Source organism: Urocampus carinirostris, chromosome 8 (assembly GCF_059441175.1).
Source record: "Urocampus carinirostris isolate Australia breed hairy pipefish chromosome 8, RoL_Ucar_1.0, whole genome shotgun sequence".
NCBI classification, from domain to species: domain Eukaryota; kingdom Metazoa; phylum Chordata; class Actinopteri; order Syngnathiformes; family Syngnathidae; genus Urocampus; species Urocampus carinirostris.
Window position 1 is genome coordinate 42165056 of NC_142356.1, and position 16175 is coordinate 42181230.

Sequence of the window (16175 nt, forward strand, 5' to 3'; positions counted from 1 at the left end):
ACACTCGTACGTGCATATTTTATACACATTTGTCAGGAGCATCCAGAAAAAAAAAAAAGATCGTATCTTCCGATTATCGTAAGTCGAATGGTCGTGAGGAGTGGAGCGTCTGTATCAGCTTGAAAAACAAAGGACCCAAAAGAATGATATCCTCAATCTTTATTGTAGGCATTTTATTATAGAATATGTTTTTCCTTTCAGATGCAGAAGAAGATATTCATGGCATCTGGGTGGTTTCAAGCAAGGACCGCCAGGTAGGAGTAAAATATTATGACTGTATGACATAAGGAGTTTTGGGATGCACCGAAATGACTATTTGGGGCTGAAAAACAAAACCCAAAACGTGACAAAAACCAAAAAAGAAACCCTGTAAAATATCCATCCATCCATTATCTGCACCGCTTATCCTTAGTAGGGTCGCGGGGGTACTAAAGCCCATCCCAGCTATCGTCGGGCAGTAGCCTGAGGCCACTCTGAACTGGTTGCCAGCCAGTTGCAGGGCTCACAGATACAGACAATTCATTCGCACATTCACACCTAGGGACAATTTGGACCGGCCAATTAACCTGGTCTGCATGTTTTTGGAATGTGGGAGGAAACTGGAGTGCCCGGAGAAAACCCACGCAAGCACGGCGAGAACATGCAAACTCCGCGCAGGAAGGCTGGTACCTGGACTCTGCTCTGCCGTGCCCCCCTGTAAAACTTGCAGTATAATGAATATAATAAATAATACTTATTTTTCTCTGACTTTGTAAATTTTTAAGTGTTTCATTTTAGATTTCTAGAAATCGTTATAAAAAGGCGTTTAAATATTTAAAAAAAATTTAAATCAGACAAGATAGTGTTACAAGAAAGTAAAATTGTTGAGAGCTCTAAAATGCAACTAACACATGCAAGTTTGTTCTACATCGGCTATATTAAAAATAAATTGCTAGTAGCTGCCTCACTGCACAAACTGGCTCTTCCTAAGTACATCATTATTTCGAGGCATTTCAGCGTTTAATGGACCGGAGAAGGAATTGTTTCTTTTTTGACCATAGCTGTAAATGTGATTTTGGTCATTTTCATAGGAAACATTTTTATGCCAGACCATAGGTGCATCCCTTAAAAAAAGGATAATAATGAGTCAATACCTGTCCTCGTGAATTGATTCATTTCTCATCTTTGTTTTAGGCTCAAATCTTCAACAAAGACCGAAGGGTCAGGACACCCACTTTCCGTTCGGGCAACAGATATTACACCCAAAAGAATGTCCATTGCCGAAACTGTGACAAAACGGGTCATCTTTCTAAAAATTGCCCTCAACCTAACGTCAGTTTAAATTTTTCTCTTTTTTTAATACAAATGACAATATTTTAAGCTAAAAAAATGTGTTTCTTTGCAGAAGTTGCCAGGTTGTCACTTCTGTGGAAATGCCAACCACAGGCACAGTCGGTGTCCCATTCAATACTGCTTCAACTGTGGTCTTCCAGGTCATCAGTACTTTTCCTGCAATGAGAAGCTTAAATGCTACAAAATCTGCAAACGTTGCGGCATGACTGGGCATTTGTATGAAGTGAGTACAAAATATAGCATATCTCGTCTAAGTGTACAGAATTTTCGACATCTTTTCTCAAATAACTTGTTATTATTATTATGTTGTTATGTTATTACCAGGTTGTAATTATTATGAGTCGGGCTAAAATAGGCTCATTCAACCACTAAAAGCCCTTTGAAACTATTTGTGATTTAGGGCTATACAAATAAACATGACTTGACTTGACTTAAAACAGGGGTGTCAAACTAATTTTAACCGAGGGAAAAATAAGCTTGATTGGCTGATTTTTAAAGGGCCTGCTGTAACATAAATCTAACTGCTGTATTTTCTGGACTATAAGTCTCTTGGAAGTATAAGTTGCACCATCCAAAAAATGCATAATTAAGAACAAAAATACACAAGTCACAACTGGAGTATAAGTCGCATTTTCGGGGTAAATGTATCCAACACCAAAACCATACATGTCATCTTGAAAGGCAATTTAAAACTAAATGAAATAGCCAGGAAAACTTATTGACTCAAAGAGCCATAAAAGCCAAATATTTAGATTTTATTTTGGGAAAGACCCACACCATATATTTTGAGACAAAATTCAGCCAAACCGTTAAACCAGCTCTCCAAACAATAGCTTATTCTTGAACACATTTTTTTTCACTGTGTGACATCTGATGGTTTGATAACATTAATACAATAAGAATAATGCCGTGTGTCCCAAATGTCAACAAATATTTAAACTAGTGTTCCTCCCGCAATTAATTGAGCTACGAAATAAAGCATTCCCGAGCAATGTATAGCCAAACAATTTTTTGGGGGGTTTGACACCTTGTCTGTAAACTGTATTTAAAAAGGTACCCTATATATACTGGACAGTACCGTTTTCAACTTAAGCGTTGGTTTGTTTTTGCGTGCATTTCAATAGGCCTTGATTATTTAAGTTAGGAATGACATGGAGAAAATTTGCGTGTTAAGTAAGTAGAATATTTGTAAGTTGGGGAGCTTCTGTAGTGTAACACGTAAGTGCTTATCTTAGACACTCTTGAATACGTCAGTGACGACGTTACATATTATGAGTTATTCAGATAACTCACTAAATCAAAGGAAATATTATCTGTGTCACCTTTACTGGTAAACAGCTCCTCTAGCTCGGGCCGGTAAGCCACTTCCTCCTTCCGTTTCAAAAAATGTCCTCCCACATCAGGGCATGGTTAAAGTTATATACACAGGCCTAGAGCGCTCTCCTGCGGTTTGGTGTGAAAATAGTATGAGAAATGATGTACAATACCGTCAATAAGAAATTAAAACTCAACGATATAATATTGTGTTAATAATTTGATATATAAGCAGTGTCTGAAACTCATGACCGTACACAAGGGCAGGCAACTTTTCAGAGTTGTTGACTGCCCAGCTATAAAGTTGCCTGCCCCATTTTTCACAACTTGAAACACAATAAGATGACTAATCGCCAAAAAACCATTGTTGCAATTTATTAAGGATTGATAATCAGAATGTACAGAACAACACTTTAAAATTAAGTTTATTATAAATCTACTTATAACAATTATTGCATTAAATGAAATCGCTGTTTTCCATCTGCCATCAGTATGCACCTTTATTAACTCATCTTCATTCGTGCAATGTTTGCGTTGCGTCGTCTGCTACAAGCCACGTGAAGTCCTCTTTCCACGATGCTTTTAATGTACGTTTACGTTTTGTAGCGTCATCAATTTTGTTAGCTTCTTTCGAATATTTCTTCTGGGGCTGAGGCTTTGGCTTGATTCCTAACCACTTCTCAATTTTTTGTGTGTTCTCTGTGCGACTACTTTTGAAAATGGTAGGCAAATGCACGACCTTATAACGCTTGGGAAAGTCCGAAAGCACGAAGTTATTCGATGCATTTTTCTGATTGGCTGCCGGGTATGCAAATTGACAAACAAACCGAAATTTCCAAACCAAAGATTTTGAAATCGGAATAAAGCAAACGTTTGATTTGAAAAAAATAAAAATTAAAAATGAAAGATTTTCTTTTTCTTTCTTGAAAAAGTTGTCTGCTACCCAGGCAGAAACGTTGTGTAACTTGTAAGCCCGACGTAAAAGATGCATGCCCCGGGCGTCCGGGCAGACGTTATTTCAGACACTGATACAAGTCTCATCAGAGTATGAGTCGCAGCCCAGGCCAAACTATGAAAAAAACATATAGTCCAGAATATACAGGACTCCCTAATATTAAAAAGATTCAATATTGTCTTTATTCTAATAAAATTAAATTTTATTTGCCTTGCCACAAAGTAATTAATTCATTCACACACTCATTCAGTCCATTGTTCATTCACTCACTACTGACACACTCTTCATCCTGCCGTCAAACATATAATGTTTCTTGTCTTTAAAGAAAATTTCCATAGCTTTTCCAAAATTAAACACTTCAGAGACTGTGGCGGTCCCAAATGAGACTGACAGGCCACCACAGTCGCGTTCCTTGGTGGGAAACACTGTGTATGTATATGTATATATATATATATATATATATATATATATATGTGTGTGTGTGTATATGTGTGTGTATATGTATGTATATATCTCCGGTTGTACAGGTGCGTAATACACTCAATAATCTAAATCTCCAGTATTTCCTTACAAACAAGTTTTGGGGACACTGTGTGTGTGTGTGTGTGTGCGCAAAAGAATGAGAAAAGCCCTTAAGGGACACAAAACATGCATACCCTAGACTAATGCACAATTGAGTCTCACCAGGGACTTACTCTTTTAAAGGTGAAAAACATTAAAATATGGTAGGAAAATTTATTTGGATTTAATGATTTTTAGTTAAACTGATGGTTTGGTAAGCATTTTCGTCATCTAAATAATTACTTCAGTAAAGGTAAGTGTATGAAGTGAAGTATTGAATCCAGTAAAATTAAACTGCTAATACCATGGGGGATTACGGTTTTTGCCTAACTGGTGACCAAGGACCCCACTTTGGTAAACCCTGGTGTAACTCTACCTCTCCCTTTTTTTCTTTAAACTCAGTTAGCTATGTAGTGTGCCCCTGTGTGTGACGGATGAGTAAACAGGTGAACGTCGGATTGAGGGCTCGAAACTTTTTTTTTTTTTTTTTTTTTTTTTTTTTTTTTACTGCTACAGTACCAGATTTTCCATTTGCTACCTATAAAGGTTTGGTGGAAACAGTAATTACTTTTTCTTTGGTTGTAAACTTCACTTTTTGAATCAAGTGTCTGCATGTGTGCAGAAAGGGTGTGTGTGTGTGTTTTTTCTTTTTGTGGAGAAGCGAGAGTCAGGTCTCAGTCCCTTGGGCCTTTGTGTGTCTCTCATTAAAGACAGACGCTTGACGGAGCGCAAGTCTGTCGCTCGCCTCGCCTGTCGCCCTCCACAATAACACCACACCCTGCCAGTCGCTCTGCAGGGAGGAAATAATGTCATGTGAGTTTTAAGAGTTAAAAAAAAGTTTGACGAGAAAATGAGACTAGAATATGACCAATTTTCACCTGATCCAGTCATTGTGGATTCTTTTTTTCTATGGGTTTTTTTATTGTTTTATTCTGTTGACATAATAACTTGACTTTTTTTATCCAAATGGGAAAAATTCAGGAAAAGGGAAAAAAGATATAAAAATGAAAGGAGAAAAAAGAGAAACAAAAGGAAAGGATACCCTTTGCTCGACCCCGGATAAGTGGAAGATGATAAACGGATTGAGGGATGGATAGATTGAAAAAGAAAGGGGGAAATGGAGAAAAACACTGAGATGACGTTATTGCCTTGTTTACAAAACCATTCTTGTTGAAAGCATGTTTAATTATTTCAATTCAGATCAAAGCGGCGCCGCTGCGAGCGGCAGCCTTTCCAGCAGCTCCGTGTTATTTCTCACTTTTTGTGATTTATTGTTTTAAGTGTCTGCTTCTATCTTCGGTGTTTTTTGTCCCGTTTGTCAACTACACTTTGGATTACTTTCTATCCTATCGTAATGGGTTTTAACGCACAATAATGCGTTTATTCGAGGAATCAACTCCTTGCCCTTAAGAATTCTCGTGCCGGCGGGATGAGGGGGGCCCTATCGTGGATGGAGAGCCGGAGCTAGCTAAGCGGCTAGCGGTGTTATAAGTCTTCGGTACCATCCGTAATCATGGTAAATATGAACTCTACCAAATAAGACCGACGAACTGACTCTGCTGGTGTAAAACATCAAAGCGCACAGGGAGTGCAGTTAGCTGTGTTTTACGGAAACGTGGCTCACGTCTAGCATCCCGGACGCTAACGTTGAGCTACCCGGAGCTACCCGGCTTCAGCGCTGTTGGACAGAGACACGAAAGCCTGCAGGATGCGGAGAGGAGGTGGACTCGCTGACACGAGATGGTCTATCCCTGGGCACAAAGATTTCCATCTGCTTTAGGGATGTCGAACTTTTGGACTAGCGTCTGACGTCATCCACTCCGCTGTGGCCAAACTACAAAACTACAACAAGCACCCCAAGGGCATCCTGTTAATCTGTTAATAAACAACAAAGGAGACTGCTTGAAGTGTGAATTTCCCTACGGGGATGAATAAAGTATTTATCCATCTCTATCTAATATAGATGGACCCTCCCCTAAAAAAACCCTGAGAAAAACACTTTTTTTAGGTGGATGAAAAAAATCACTATTATCCCACAATAATATGGAATTTAGAATTTACAATTTTTACATTTAATATCTTCAGATTTTGAAATTATGATTAATAACTTTATTAAGTTTTAGGGATCATTTTGATACTATAAATGCCGTAAATTCCGGACTATAGAGAACACCTGATTATAAGCCGCACCCACCACAAAACCCGATTTTGTACATACACAAGACGCACCTGTATATTAGCCGCATGCGTCCAGATTGAAAAACGCAATACAAACACGAAATTAACCCATACCCGATACAGTCCAAAAAACACAGCCGGCAAAGTGAACGGAAAATGATACCGGTACTTAAGATTTAATGCAGACCTGCAGAGTCCGGGTGCCCGTTGAAAGTAATCCAAGGAAAAAGGTGTATATTTCCAAAGGTAAGGGTGGGAAAAATATATATCCACTATTGTCGGCCGCGTCCACAAACACATCTCACCTTTACTCCACTTCCCGTCAGCCCGCATTTTCCCCGCCCCTTCTTTCTCATTTGCTCGTACAAAACATATCAGAATAAGTTTCTAAAGTAAATACATTACAAAAATGTACAGTTGCAAATACATATTATACATGGTAACACATATTTCCAAAGAAAGACTGTACACGGAGAGAGTTTTCAAAGCTTTAATAATAATATTATAACTTTCATCCCAAACCGTGCCTGTGAAGGGTAGCAAAACGCTACTAGTAACACGCTCGCAACACAGTAAACAGCTCTGTTAAGAAAACATACCGTACTTTTAGGAAGCACGGTAAAGCGTCCTCATCTTCCTCCTTATCAACGACGTCATCAAAGTTGTCTTCCTTCAATATGGGAAAGAGACTTTGTCATATAGACGTTGTACCACGTACCCTTACTCAAAAACACGCTAGCATCACGCTCGCAGAGTCAAGTTTACGTGCGGTATCTCTGTTTCCTTCTATGCTCGATTGCATTTAGCTTGAAAGTTGCGTCATGTGCCTTTCTTATGCAATTTGCATGACAAGGATATGTCTATGTTAAATTAATTTGTGCACAAACTAAGAAGTTGCAGTCTAAATCTTTTGTACTCGAGCGCCGCATAAATTGGCCGCATCACTGAATAAGCCGCAGGGTTGAAAGTTTAGAGATGATTTTTTTTCACACAAGTGTTAATAGAGCATAAATGACACAAATGTAAAATGAATACATTAAAATGTATAAGCGGTAGAATTATATAATGAAAAAAATCGTTAGTTTCAATAGGCATTGAATTGTCAAATAAATATAATTTAAAATGCATTTATTTAATAAAAACAAAAAATTGAAATTAATTACTGTAATTTAGAATAAAATAAATGTGTATATATATATATATATATATATATATATATATATATATATATACACACAGTGCATCCGGAAAGTATTCACAGCGCTTCACTTTTTCCACATTTTGTTATGTTACAGCCTCATTCCAAATTGTATTAATTTAATCTCTTATCTCAAAATTCTACACAAAATACTCCATTATGACAATGTGAAAACGTTTTTTTTTTTACTTTTTTTTGAATTTATTAAAAATAGAAAACTAAGAAATCACATTTACATAAGTATTCACAGCCTTTGCCATGAAGCTCAAAATTGAGCTCAGGTGCCTCTTTTTTCCACTGATCATCTTTGAGATCTTTCTACAGCTTAATTGAAGTCCACCTGCAGTAAATTCAGTTGATTGGACATGATTTGGAAAGGCACACACCTGTCTATATAAGGTCCCACAGTGTGCATGTCAGAGCACAAACACCAAGCATGAATCCAAAAGAACTGTCTGTAGACCTGCGAGACAGGATTGTCTTGAGGCACAAATCTGGGGAAGGATACAGAAAAATTTCTGCTGCTTTGAAGGTCCCAATGAGCACAGTGGCCTCCATTATTCGTAAATGGAAGACATTTGGAACCACCAGGACTCTTCCTAGAGCTGGCCGGCCTTCTAAACTGAGCGATCGGGGAAGAAGAGCCTTAGTCAGGGAGGTGACCAAGAACCCGATGGTCACTCTGTCAGAGCTCCAGCGTTCCTCTGTGGAGAGAGGAGAGCCTTCCAGAAGGACAACCATCTCTGCAGCAATCCACCAATCAGGCCTGTATGGTAGAGTGGCCAGACGAAAGCCACTCCTTAGTAAAAGGAACATAGAAGCCTGTCTGGAATTTGCCAAAAAGCACCTGAATGACTCTCAGACCATGAGAAACAAAATTCTCTGGTCTGATGAGACAAAGATTGAACTCTTTGGTGTGAATGCCAGGCGCCATGTTTGGAGGAAACCAGGCACCGCTCAACACCAGGCCAATACCATCCCCACAGTGAAGCATGGTGGTGGCAGCATCATGCTGTGGGGATGTTTTTCAGCAGCAGGAACTGGCATACTAGTCAGGATAAAGGGAAAATGAATGCAGCAATATATAGAGATATCCTGGATGAAAACCTGCGTCAGAGCGCTCTTGACCTCAGGCTAGGGCGAAGGTTCATTTTTCAGCACACAGCCAAGATCTCAAAAGATTGGCTTCAGAACCACTCCGTGAATGTCCTGGAGTGGCCCAGCCAGAGTCCAGACTTGAATCCGATCGAACATCCCTGGAGAGATCTGAAAATGGCTGTGCACAAACGTCTCCCATCCAACCTGATTGAGCTTGAGACTTATTGCAAAGAAAAATGGGCAAAACTGCCTAAAGATAGGTGTTCTAAACTTGTGGGATCATATTCAAAAAGACTTGAGGCTGTATTTGCTGCCAAAGGTGGATCAACAAAGTATTAAGCAAAGGCTGTGAATACTTACGTAAATGTGATTTCTTAGTTTTCTATTTTTAATAAATTCAAAAAAAGTTAATAAAAAACTTTCACATTGTCATAATGGAGTATTTTGTGTAGAATTTTGAGATAAGAGATTAAATTAATACAATTTGGAATGAGGCTGTAACATAACAAAATGTGGAAAAAGTGAAGCGCTGTGAATACTTTCCGGATGCACTGTATATACCTGTATAAACAGACTTAAGACGGGCCTTGACATGTGCTGGTTTAAGCAGGGGAACTTTTCGTGCCATGCATGGTTCCAAACTATGACGTATTAGTGGATTACCTTCAGTAACCTTGGAAACGGTGGTCCCAGCTCTTTTCAGGTCATTGACCAACTCTTGTCGTGTAGTCCCGGGCTTATTCTTAACCTTTCTTAGAATCATTGAGACCCAACGAGGTGATATCTTGCAAGGGGCTCCACTCCGATTGAGATTGACAGTCATATTTAGCTTCTTCCATTTTCTAATGCTTGCTCCAACAGTGGACCATTTTTCACCAAGCTGCTTGGCAATTTCTCCGTAGCCCTTTCCAGCCTTGTGGAGGTGTACAATTTTGTCTCAGCTCTTTGGTGTTCGCCATGTTACAAGTTAGTCTTACTGATTGTATGGGGTGGACAGGTATCTTTATGCAACTAACGACCTCAACAGGTGCATCTGATTCAGGGTGATACATGTAGTGCAGGCGGACTTCTAATGGGCGGACTAACAGGTCTTTTTTGGTCAGAATTCTAGATTATACAGGTGTTCAAATATTTATTAGCAGCTGTATTACACAAATAAATTGTTAAAAAAATCATGCATTGTGATATCTTGATTTTTCTTTTGGACATGCACCTATGTGAAAATTTCAAACCCCTCCACGATTTCTAAGTGGGAGAAATGGCAAAATAGCTGGATGTTGAAACACTTATTTTCGTGTGTGTGTGTGTGTGTGTGTGTGTGTGTGTGTGTGTGTGTGTGTGTGTGTGTGTGTGTGTGTGTGTGTGCGTGTGTGTGTGTGTGTGTGCGCGCGTGTGTGTGCGCGCGCGCGCGTGCATGCGTGCGCGCACAGTGGGACCTCGCTACTTCGCGGTTCGACGATCGCGGCCTCAGAGCTTCGCGGCCTGTAATAGTTTAAAAAATATATATATATTTTTTTTTTTTGAAGGGACGTCGCTACTTCGCAGATTTCCACTTTTTGCGGGTGGTTTTGGTCCCCCCTGGTCTAAAAAATATTAATAAAAAAAAAAAAGAAGAATATATTTTTTTTTACTTGCGCCGCACCGCGAATGCCGTTCGGTCGCTCCCGCGAGCGAGCCCCTAACCCGCGGTGCGGGTACTTTCGGGCGCGATACGCACCACACCGCGACGAGCCGAGCGGGTCGGGCTTTCGGCGCGGAGGTAGGTGTTATGCCAAGAATTTCATCCCCTGTCGCGGGAGCGCGCACAAATCACTCCCGCTACTAGTATAGCCACTTTTACCTTGTTTTATAAAAGTTCTCTCGCATCTCCCTCTCCCAGCTTTCTTTCTCTTTCTCTCTCGACTCGCTTTCTTTCTCTCTCTCTCTCTCTCTCTCTCGACTCTCTCTCTCTCTCGACTCTTTCCCTCTAGCCCTCTCGACTCTCTTTCCCTCTAAGTTTTATAAAAGGGAGCGCGCACCCGTCACTCCCGCGACTACAACCACTTTTACCTCATTTTATAAAAGTGAGATAAAACGAGGTAAAAGTGGTTGTAGAAGCGGGAGTGACGTGTGCGCGCTCCCGCGACAGGGGATGCATTTCTCAGCTTAACACCGGCGCCCGGCGTCTCCTACTCGGGTAGGTTGGGGGCTAGGCGCTCAGGCCGGGCAGCACGGCGGCGCAGTGGTTAGTGCGTGTGCGGCACAGTTCGTGGAAACCTCCTGCGTGGGTTTAAATTTTTTTAAGGTGCACCGCTACTTAGCGGACTTTCACTTATCGCGGGTAGTTTTGGTCCCCATTAACCGCGATAACCGAGGTCCCACTGTGTATATATATTTATATATATATATATATATATATATATATATATATATATATATATATATATATATATATACACACACACACAATATTTTTTGTTGTTGTTTTTTTTTTTTTTTTTGCACCTCCTGCCTAATGAACAAACAAAACAAAGTCAAACAATGTCAGCTATGAGTTGCCCCCCCCCTACATGACTGGGACTAAATAATGAATAACTATTCCAGCAAAATGTATTACCCTTGTCAAGCCGGTAATGCGCACGTTACGGCTGGTAAATCTACCTTCCTTCTACTTCCCGGAGTAAGTAGATAAACCTAATTCCAAGCGGCATTTTCAATTTTCCAGCGGGAAATGACGCATTTTAAAAGAGAGGATGTGTGAATGCGATGGAAACAGCGTACCAAAGAGCCAAAGATAATGCTTTAACCGCACTAGGATTTGGTGACATGACAAGGCAAGGCTCACTCTGTCATTGGGGAAGAGGGATATAAGTTAGTTCTTTTGTGCTTTTGTTGCCATCTTTGCATCTCGTACACCCTTCTCATTATGCTCCTTTTTCTGCATATACTAGATGTTTCCATGTCTGTCAAGTGGTGTTTTCAAGAATTTTATTCACTGACTTTTGCCTTTCCCTTTTCTTTTTCTCTGCAGGCATGTCCAGATATCTGGAGACAGTACCACCGCACAGTGAGTGTCATAGCAAAACACACATCTTATCGTGCTAGGCAAACTTTTGCAAATGCATATTTGAAATCTTGTTAAAAAAACAACAACAACCCTAAAGCAGGGATGACCAACCTTCTTGGCACTGACAGCTACTTTTTTGTTACTGATTCCTAGATAATCCCATTTAGCTCACTCTTAAATACGCAGGTCATTTATGACCACAGTTAAACATCACTACTAAAACTGATATGATTGAATTATCTGGTTTGTTTTGTATCAAACGGCACAATTTTGGGGGGTGGTCTAAACAAAATGATAGTTTTGTGTTGTGTGTGTAAAACAATACACCCCAATTTTTGTGGGTTGTTCTAAACAAAGGAACCCGGTTTAGCTTATGTATTTCTTTTTTCAAAACCAGTTGTGGTGTTTTTAGTTTTAAACAATTAACTATAGTTCTACACATGCTCTAGGTCAGTGCAGGCACACATAGATTCTAGGAGGTGCTGGAGCTCCTGCCCTCTGGATGTTCTAAAAGTGGCCTTTTTGGGAAAAATGTTGGGAGAAATTGAGTGTATTTTTTATGTTAGAGTGGATTTTTTTGCACGATATAGTCTAGTTTCAAAAGTTAGTTTTCACCAAAAAAAAAAAAAACAATTTCTGAGATTGTTTGAAACAAAAAGACCATTCTGGATCTGGCTGTAGCTTTAACCAAAGTAACCCAGTTTACGTTATTTGTGCATGTTTCTTCTTCAAAACAATCAGTTTGAAACATAAAATCTAGCTTTGCACATGTTGTATTCTGTTGTGTGCACAAATAGACACTAGAATAGGCACCAGGTAGCCCCCTAAAATCACCGGAGTAGTAGTAATACAGTAGTTCACCAGTGATAGGTCATTGTGAATTTCTAAGAATTTTGACTAACTGGCGTGATGTTTTGGTGGTTGACTTCTCATTTTAAAACCACTTCTAGTCACTAAAGCCGTGTAATGACATGAAAACATCGCAACAACATTGGTATAACCAGTTATTTTAGAACTTCATATCGAAATGTTAGCTCCTTGCGCTAATCAGTAACAAAAATGTAGCTCTTATCCTCAAAAAAGGTTAGTGATCCCTGTTGTAAAAGTTTTTTTTTTCATTTAAATTAGTTGTGCCTTGGGAGAGAAATACTTATGCGTGACAGTTAAAGTGGCAATGCCAACAGGGTGCCTTGTTTGCTTATTTTTACACGTTCTGTTCCAAAAAAAAAGAAAACTACTTTCCTTAGGGTGTTTGTTGAGTAGAATAGTGTGTGTGTGTGTAATATAGACCTCACCCTAAGAGAAAAGAGCAGCAGCTTGTTTGTCAATTAAAAGACGTGATAAAGCATGAAATGCGCTGCCAACGCCACCCGGGACAAATCAGTGAGAAAGAGGCAAGAAGAGAGCGCATTTGCATCCATCTTGCTGTGTGCCCGGGGAGGTCTGTCACTCTCCTCAGTGGAGATTAATTAGCAAGGGCTGCCTCGCGCAAACGACGACACGGTTAGCAAGGGGTAGCGGGAAAATTCCTCAGGAGATGCCATCTTGGATCCGACGCGCATATGAGCGTAATTTGTTCCGGGATCGTGCTCGTAGCTCGAATTGCTCTTGTAAGAACGGATTTTTTTCCATATGAAAGCAACCTCAGATGTCGCTTTTGTAGCATTTTTATTTGACTCATTGGGTCTTGTGAAAAAGCACTTTTTTGGTGCTTAAAACAGCTTTTGGTTGCCTCACCCTTTCACAGCGTTCATTTCCAGGTAGCGTTTTGTAGTCACCAGGTTTTTTTCTGGCAGTGCATCTTACCTAGTAAGATGCAGGAGGAGCCCGGACAGGAGGCAACCCACAGATCCCAGTCCCTCCACGTGCCAAAGTTTCCCAACCCCAGCAGAGTAGTTCCACGGAAGCGGATTAAATGGCCTCCAGCGAACAAAGAGAGCGAGTGGCGGCAGTTTGATGAGGACATGTCCAAAATCATCCAAGCCACAGCCAAAGGAGACGTTGACAGCAGACTCCAAGCGATGACCTCCACAATCACCAGCTATGGCTCAGAGAGATTCGGCTGGACTGAATAGGGCAACACCAAAACCCACCCCCTCCCCCCCCCCCCCCACACACACACACACACACCATGAACCGCAGAGCCACAAAGATACATAAACTGGGCCATGAGCTCCGAACCCTCAAAAGTTCAAGAGAGCCACTGAGAAGGAGAAGCAAACGCTGGCAGAACTGCGTAACATCCTGCGGAAGAAGCTGACAACTCCACGCAGAGCGGAGGGGCACAGGAGACGAGGGAGGGAAAGGGCAAGAAAGTGGGCGGCCTTTATTGCCAATCCCTTCCGTTTTGCTAAGCGGTTGCTTGGGGACAAGCGAAGTGGCCGGCTCGAGTGCTCAAGAGAGGAGTTGAACGGCTTCCTCAAGAACACATTGACCGACCCAATGAGGGAAGTAGAGCTAAGTCCCAACAAATGTCTTATCACCTCAACCCCACCTACAGAGGACTTCAAGGTGTGGGAGCCGAGCCTGAAGGAGGTTGAAGAAGTCATCAAGGCAGCAAGGTCAGCATCTGCACCGGGCCCCAGTGTACCCTACCTTGTCTACAAGCATTGCCCAGTGCTTCTCCAGCACCTGTGGAAGACTTTGAAAGTGATCTGGCGTAGAGGGGGAGTGGCCAACCAGTGGAGGTGTGCTGAGGGAGTTTGGAATCCCAAGGAGGACGACTCAAAAAATATCAACCAGTTTCGGACAATCTCACTATTGAGTGTGGAAGGGAAGGTGTTCTTTAGCATCGTCTCCCGAAGACTGTCTGACAGAGTTCCTTCTCAAGAACAACTACATCGACACTTCCGTCCAGAAGGGTGGGATTCCTGGAGCTCCCGGCTGCCTGGACCACACTGGGGTAGTCACACAGCTTATCAGAGAAGCCCACGAGAACAGAGGAGACCTTGCTGTGTTGTGGTTGGACCTGACTAATGCCTACGGGTCAAATCAACCAACTTCAGGCTTAGGTTCACTTCCGGGTCAGTAACATCAGACTGGCATCACCTTGGGAAAGGTATAATAACGGGTTGTACCATATCCTTTACCCTTTTTGCTTTGGCAATGAACATGGTAGTCAAAGCGGCAGAAGTGGAATGCAGAGGACCGATATCCAGATCAGTTGTTCGCTAGCCTTCCATAAGACCATATATGGATTTTACATGACTTTACCATCACCACAACATCTGTCCCTAGCAATCAACAGGGGCAAACACCATAAAGCCCCAAGCAAGGCAGTCAATTTCATCAAGGCAGGGGAAAAACCCAGGGTTTGTACACTGACAACATCAGGACTCCTCCACGTTGCCTCTGATTGGCAGTTGCAGGATGACTTTGGGAAACAACTAAGGTTACCCCAGCGCATATCCGCAAAATCACCTCTGAGACTTCAAAACACCTGATCATGCTGGAACGCACAGTCCCGTGGGAAGAGCGCATTGAGGAAGCCAATGAAAGGAAACGCGTTAAGTACCAGGTGCTGGTGGAGTGCAGGGGCTGGAAAGTTTTCTTTGAGCCAATAGAGGTCGGCTGCAGGGGTTTTGCTGGACAATTCTTCTGCAAAGTCCTAGGACAATTGGGTGTGAAAGGGGCAGCCAAGAAGAAAGCCATTAAATCCGCTAGTGAAGCTGCAGAATAAGCCACCAGGTGGCTTTGGCTCAAAAGGGCAGATCCGTGGACTGCTACTGGGATGCAAGTTGGGGCCTGATCAACCTCTGCTGGGTCACCTGTGCGAGAGTGACTGATGTTGCGAGACCCGAAACACTCAATGAACCCAGGATACTTACTGATGATGCGTCCCAGTTGCCTCCAGGAGATGTTTCTTTCAAGTCGAGTTATATTATATCCTTTGAAAAACAGCCACAGTCTCTTGAAAAATTTGGCCGAAGAAGTTGTTTCGGATTTCGGTTAAAAACATACTCAAATTTCCACTCGTCCTGGAAGAGCGGCCCTCACAGTCAACGTTCTTTTTTTTATTTATGGTCGCCATGTCGGAAATGGGTTATGCTAAAATTCTCACAGATAGCCATGGGCATGGTGGCCAAAAGTCAAGTCACATTTATTTATATTGCCCTTAATCACAGAAATGTCTCAAAGGCCTGCACAGGATTACAATTACACCCTCGCCTGATCTTAAACCAACATGCAGGCAAGGAAACTACTGCCATCATCTGGTGAAATGATTTATGTACGAATTTATTTTATACTGCAGTCAACCTAACCAGAGTGCCACATATTATTTATTCTATGATGCAGGCCCTAGGCTATTAAAAATGTCATCACGGGCTGTAACTGTCTGCCGAGCCAGATCTAAGTGAACCTTTATTTAACTTTAAAAAACATCTTCCTGATCACTAAAAACACATTCAAATATAAATTAAACATAAAAAATACAGTAATTAAGTAAATGAGATGATATTAAGGAAATAAAATCTGAGTTTATTATGAGCTCT

At 41.2% G+C, this 16175-nt stretch overlaps 1 protein-coding gene across 1 annotated transcript in view; it reads left to right on the forward strand.

Moving 5' to 3' along the window:
- zcchc7 (zinc finger, CCHC domain containing 7) overlaps positions 1-16175 on the forward strand; it is a 103120-nt gene that overhangs the window by 60696 nt on the left and 26249 nt on the right. The window contains exons 4-7 of the mRNA XM_088342750.1: positions 202-254; positions 1174-1311; positions 1385-1555; positions 11647-11682. Coding sequence (XP_088198876.1) covers positions 202-254; positions 1174-1311; positions 1385-1555; positions 11647-11682 — 398 coding nt within the window. The remainder of the gene's footprint in view (positions 1-201; positions 255-1173; positions 1312-1384; positions 1556-11646; positions 11683-16175) is intronic.